The following is a 5,915-nucleotide window of genomic DNA, read 5'->3' on the forward strand; positions in this document are numbered from 1 at the left end:
GTAGTCCCAAGAAGAAGGGGTGGCCCCCTGAAGCGTTCAGGTCCACACGTTTTCAAAGGGGCTGCGCAGGCAAAGGTAGGTTGGGGCCCAAATGACTGGGGACTGGGGGTTCTAAGCAGTCAGACCTTTTGGCAGTAGCTCTGCTCAGCCAGCTCAGACTCCAGGGGCGAGTGTAGGGGGTGAGAGGCGCATGCGGGGCAGACTGGCCTGGCCCTGGGCCGGCTGCTGACGACTTACTGGTTTTCCAGCCTGCGTCCCTTCGTGGGTTTCTGAGTATCCTGTTGGTGTCACCTGTAAACTCCATGGGAGCAGAGCTAGCTTGTCACCTGCGCTCTGCACAGCCCTGGCCCCTCTCCCCATCCCCCCATGCTGTCTACACGTAGGAGGAGCTTTTAGAACAGTGATTCTCAACCTTCCTAATGAGGGACCCTTTAAGACAATTCCTCATGTTGGGGTGACCCCCCAGTCATAAAATCATTTTTCGTTGCTACTCTATCACTGTCATTTTGCTACTGTTATGAATCAGGTGACCCCTGCGAAAGGGTCGGTCGACCTTCAAAGGGGCCGCGACCCACAGTTTGAGGACCGCTGTTTTAGAATGTGCCTGGGAAGTCTATCGTCTTAAGTCCCTATGTTCACGAGCCTTCGGAGGCCCTCTTGCATGTATTGAACACACTTGTAATGTTCTGAACATAAAAGCATATTTAGTGTAATCTTAAACTTGAACTCGAAGTCTGGCAACCGAATTCTCGGATGAATCTGACTCCGAGGTAAGCTTTAGAAAAACCTTGTGCGCCACAAGCGCTACCTCCCGGAAACAACTCCGCCGCCACCGGTTCCCTCCCGGTATCCCCAGATACCTCGGGTGCTGCCTTCTGCATGCCGAGGTACCCACCACACCTTGGAGTTCTCTCCTGACGCTCTGGGCACTGACTGCGGCCCCGCCCTCCTACGTGGGCCCGGCGCCCGCCCTTACCCCCAGCGCCCGGGAATCCCTGGCTGGTGAGAACCCGCAGAACCCACAGAGGATGCTGCTGCACGCACGCCTTGGTTTCTTCTTTATTTGCGGATGTAATTATGCACCGCACTCTAAGTTAGAGATAGATTTTTTTTCTGATATACATTTCATCGTATTCACCACGAGCACACCACACGCACAGAACAGTTCCACAATCTGATAAATTGCACAAGATGAGTTTGGATTCCTGAAAACCTGCAGGCAAGCCGGCTCCGCCGCGGCTGGCTCGTCTCCCAGCCTCTCTGATTCACCGAAGGAACTCGCCCGCCCGAAATGGGACTTCCCGGCTAGCCTTTCCCGCTGCAGGGTGGAAATGTCTCCGGAAAGGGAAGCGCTCTTGCTGGAGATGGCTGGACATGGCAGAATCCGAGCAGTGGATAGCTCTGAAATACACCCTCCCCCTCCAAGGTCAAGTTCCCGTACCTGCCCTCTTTCTCCCTTCCTACCCCCAACCGTGGCTGGGGCCCTAAGCGTCGGAGCCAGGGGGCCTCCCAGAGGGACTGAAAACTCGACCCACCAATGCGCCCCACCGCAGCCTCCCCCAAACCAGGGCGGCGTGGAAAAGAAAGAACAACAGAAACGCAGACGGGATGGATCGTGGACTCCCATCCCCCACCCCCCTTCCCCGAAGAATCAGAAACTAGGAACCAGAGATGTTGATAGCTTGGCTTCCCAAGCGCGGCGGCAGGGCGCACGGAGCTGGGGAGGGGAGGAGCAGGAAGGCAGGAGGACTTCGAGAGAGCATGGGGGGCGGGGGGCACGGCTGGGGGCTGGGGGGTGGCCCTCCCGCCCTAGTCCTCGGCGTTGGTTCGGTAGGCCTCAATGAGACCTTCCAGAGAGTGTATGAAGCCGGACACGCTGCAGATGCCGCCGATGACGAAGATGGCGACGTCGAAGAAGACCTGGTGCCAGAGCAGCTTGCGCCAGAGCAGGCGCAGGTGGAAGAGGCTGGGCAGCAGGAAGCAGAGGCCGGCGCCGGTGAGGCTGCCTGTGAGACCCATGAGCAGCGCGAAGTGCGGCACGTAGATGGCCATGAGCAGCGTGAAGACGACGAGCCCGCAGCGCAGCGTCAGCCCCCACGACTTGAGGCGCCCGTCACCGGCGTAGCAGGCGGGGAAGAAGGCGCGGCTGCCCTCCTGGAAGAGCGACTTCTCCAGCACCTCTACGGCAGCGAAGAAAGGCAGCGGGTAGGACAAGAGCGCCTTGGCCACCAGGAAGAGGTTGACGACGGCGCGGATGGAGCCAGGCAGGTTATCCGTGATGACCTCTTTGGTGTCGTCGGCCCAGGTGAGGTAGGCGACGAGCGCGAAGAGGCCCTTGAGCACGCAGGCGGCGATGTGTGTCCAGTTCATCATGCAGTGGAACTCGCTGGGTTGCTGCATGTTGCCCTCGAGCGACGGCAGGAAGATCTGTGACGTGTAACTGAACACGATGATGCCAATGGAGATGGGGAACTTCTTGACGTCAATGTAGAACTTGACCTTCTCCCAGGCCCAGTCGCGCGCCCGCGAGAGGCAGTAGGCGATGACCAGGATGTTGATGACAAAGTGGGCCAGGGTGCACAGCAGGCTGAACTTGGACACGGCCTTGAGGTTCTTGAGGAAGGCGCAGGGCAGCAGCACGGCGGTGGCGATGATGGACCAGGACTTCTGCGACACCGGCAGCCCCGGGAAGCTGTTGTACATGAGGTTGCCGCTCACCACCACGTAGAGGATGCACGTCATGACCAGCTCGATGATCTGCGCCACGTTCACCACGCGGCCGCCCAGCGTGGGGAAGCGCGGTGCGCAGCACGCATTGGCGATGGCCACGTACGAGTCCCGCACGCGCACCACCTCGCCGTCCTCGTTCTCCTCGTACAGGCACGCGATGAGGATCTTGCCCGTGTAGCAGCAGACCACGGCGGCGAAGATGATGAGGAACAAGCCCAGGTAGCCGCCGTGCAGGATGGCGTAGGGCAGGCCCAGCACGAACATGCCCTGCGGAGCGGAGAGGCAACCAGACGAGGGCGTTCAGCGGACGCCACTTCGGAAACTGGGGTGGGGTGAGGGGGGGGGGGTTGAGATTCAAGTCTCCAGCCGGAAGGCAGCACTCCAGGTAGTGGGGGCTGGACATAGGCTTCTGGGGAAGGAAGGCGTAAGGCTGGACTAAGGACAGAAGCCCAAGGTGACACAATGGTTAAAGTGGTTGACTGCTATTCGGAGAGGACGGTGGTTGGAAGCCACGAGTGGCTTGTCAGGGCGAAAGGGTGGTAATGGGCCTCCCAGATTTACTGGCAGATCTATAATGTCGTAAAGGGTCCAGGCGAATTGGTTTGGTTTCCTTTGGAATCAGGTTGACGGGTTTGTAGGGGGCGGAGTCTGGGAGCTGAAGCAGATCCGGAGGGAGGGGCAGGCGGTAAAGAAAAGGTGCACCTCTTTCTGCGAGGTACAAAGGGAGCTAGGGGTCGGCAAAGCTACCGGGAGGGAAAGGAAATGTGGAGACATTTGAAACCCGTTCCTGGGAATGGGGCCCAGGGGGAGGTCTCGAGCCAGTGGACAGAAGAGGACATGGGGAAAGGGGCTAGAGGGCTGGACACAAAGGAAGGGATTTCAGTTGGGGCTGGCATGGGTGCTAATGGGGGAAACACCAGTGTCTCGAGCCCCAGTGAAGGAAACGGGAAGGAGGCAGCGGACGGTAAGAAGGGGGTCAGGCAGGAAAAGGCCTGAGGGTGGGGCAGAGTCTCCTGGAGGCTGCGGATTCGGGAGCGTGCCCAATTTACAGTGGGGGCTGTTAGCGGAGGGAGAGAGGAGCTTTGGTAGAGAGGCGTCTAAGAGGCAGACTGAGTAGGGTTGGGTCTAAGAGAAGGGGATTTAATTGGGTGGTGGAAGCAAGCAATTGGTGGGGTCTAAGGGGGTGGGGAGCGGGGGCGGGACTGAGTGAAAATCCAGAAGCAGCCTGAGAGATCTAGGGCCCCAGGGATCCGGAGGGCTGGACGGATGCGAAGGAGAGTTTAGAAGGAGAGTTTAGAGTTTAGGGGAATCAAAGCTAACGAAATCCAGGGCCTTGCAGGCCTAAGGACCTCCAGCCTCCCGCCCTGACCTCCCCCTGTGCCTACCAAACGCGGCCCCGCTAAGGCGCCCGGACCACCCCGTGGATGGCAACGAAAGCGAGTGCTGCCCTCCATCCCTGGCCCTGCGTGGCCCTCTCGTGGGTCCTGAAGGTAGAGGCGCCTCAGTCGGTTGTCCCATTTGCAGTACCCGGCAGAGGCCCCCCACCCAGTCTGGGGTATTAACATCCCCGTCATTTCCTTCCGCTCTTGGGAGACCTACGTCCCATACCCCAACGACTGTGTGCTCCTAGGGCATGGGGGGGGGGGGAGCCGCAAGGCCCCCGGGGCGCCTAAGGCCTCGGCCTCCTCTGCACCGGGAGCCGCAGCCTGCCGGGCCCAGCCTGCTCTAGCGGTCTTTATGCGGACTCCAAACCCGCTCCTGGCAGAATTCCGCCGAGCGGGGATGGGGGTGGGGAGGGGCTGGGAACCCTGGACAGGTCTCCGTGTGGCTGCCTCCTGGGGTGCATCTGGGGTTTCAGGCGAGAGGGGTGAGTGTGCGCAGGGAGTGCTTGTGCCCCTGCTGCCCCTGACGGTGCAGGCTGGGCCCCGCGTGCAAGAGTCTAAGTGTTCCTGCAGGAGCGTTATCGTCAAAAGTGTGTGTGTGTGTGTGTGTGTGTGTGTGTTACGCATTGGTATGCGATTCTGTGACGAGCGCTTGTGGGGACAGTTACATGGTGTAAATATAGAATCATCTCGGGGGCGCCCGTGCGTGCGCGTGTGCTGCTGGGAGGGGGGGCTGTGGCACGGGGTGTCTGCTTATGTACGCGTGTGCTCGTGTCTGTGCGTGTGTCTGGGGGAGGAGACTCCCAGCTCAGCAATTTCCTCCTGAAAATGCAGCTGTGAGTCCATTCCGGAGACCCAGCCACACCGTGCCTGGAATCCTGATTTTCTTTCTCTCTCAACCCTCTCCCTCCCCAGTATCTCCCCTTCGCCCCCCACCCACGCCAGGTTTCCTGTTCTTTCTCAGTTTTGCTGGGTCCCAGACAGGTATCTCTAGCTGCACCTCAGCCCCCTCGCGGTCCTGCAGTTAGGGTCTTGGGAAGGGGACGTGACCAAGGGCCGAGACACCTCCCTTGCCCTCGCAGGGTTGGGAGGGATGGGTTCCGGCGGGAACCCAGGGCCATGATCCCACGGAGTCTCCGTTCTGGGCTGTGTCCTGCGCATGGGGTTGGAGGGTGGGTTGGGGGGCGGTCAGCGGAGCTGGGAATCCCGCCGTAGGACTGCGCGCCCTGCGCTCACCTGGATGGCGTTGGTCACGTTCCAGCCCGCCTCCCACGCTGTGATCTTGGGTTTGTCTTGGCCCCCGAACTCGCCACCAGCCCCTAAGGCCTGGTCCTTGGAGCCCGAGGGCGGCAGCGGCGCGCCGTCGCCGCGCTGGTAATGGATGTCTCCCTCGACGGGCGACTCGGCGCTGTCGTCCCCGCCGGGCTCTCCTTCTCCTTCGGCTTTCAGGATGTCCATCTGCAGGCCCTGGCGGTGCTCATAGTCGAGGTCGTCGCAATGCGCGAAGCCCACCGCCTCCTCATCCGTGGCCGCTTGAAAGCCCATCCTGGCGAACATGCCGCTCACCTTGGCCTGGGACTTGTTGGACACGGACGTGGCCACGTTGGACAGCTTGCTGCGGAGGAGGGTGGCCATAGCGGCGGCGCCCGAGGAGGCTCGGGGAAGAGCACGAGGGACCGGGGACGCGGGGGGGAGGAGGCGGCGAGGGCCGGAGGCCGCGCGGCCGCTATCTCTGCTCGCTCTCCCCGCGGCTCCCCGGGACGCCCTGGTTCATGACACTCGCCACCGGAGGAGAGGCTCGCT

At 61.1% G+C, this 5,915-nt stretch overlaps 1 protein-coding gene across 1 annotated transcript; it reads right to left on the reverse strand.

Annotated features, from left to right (window-relative positions):
• Positions 1 to 1,045: 1,045 nt before the first annotated feature.
• On the reverse strand, positions 1,046 to 5,786 carry SLC32A1 (solute carrier family 32 member 1). The gene is made up of 2 exons (XM_004697983.2): positions 5,349 to 5,786; positions 1,046 to 2,997 (listed from the first exon to the last, which is right to left on the reverse strand). The coding sequence occupies exons 1-2, from the start codon at positions 5,745 to 5,747 to the stop codon at positions 1,810 to 1,812; spliced, it is 1,587 nt and encodes a 528-aa protein (XP_004698040.1). The 5' UTR covers positions 5,748 to 5,786; the 3' UTR covers positions 1,046 to 1,809.
• Positions 5,787 to 5,915: the final 129 nt, after the last annotated feature.

The sequence above is a fragment of the Echinops telfairi genome, unplaced genomic scaffold, assembly GCF_000313985.2.
Source record: "Echinops telfairi isolate 266 unplaced genomic scaffold, ASM31398v2 ScPeMD7_5592;HRSCAF=6446, whole genome shotgun sequence".
NCBI lineage: Eukaryota > Metazoa > Chordata > Mammalia > Afrosoricida > Tenrecidae > Echinops > Echinops telfairi.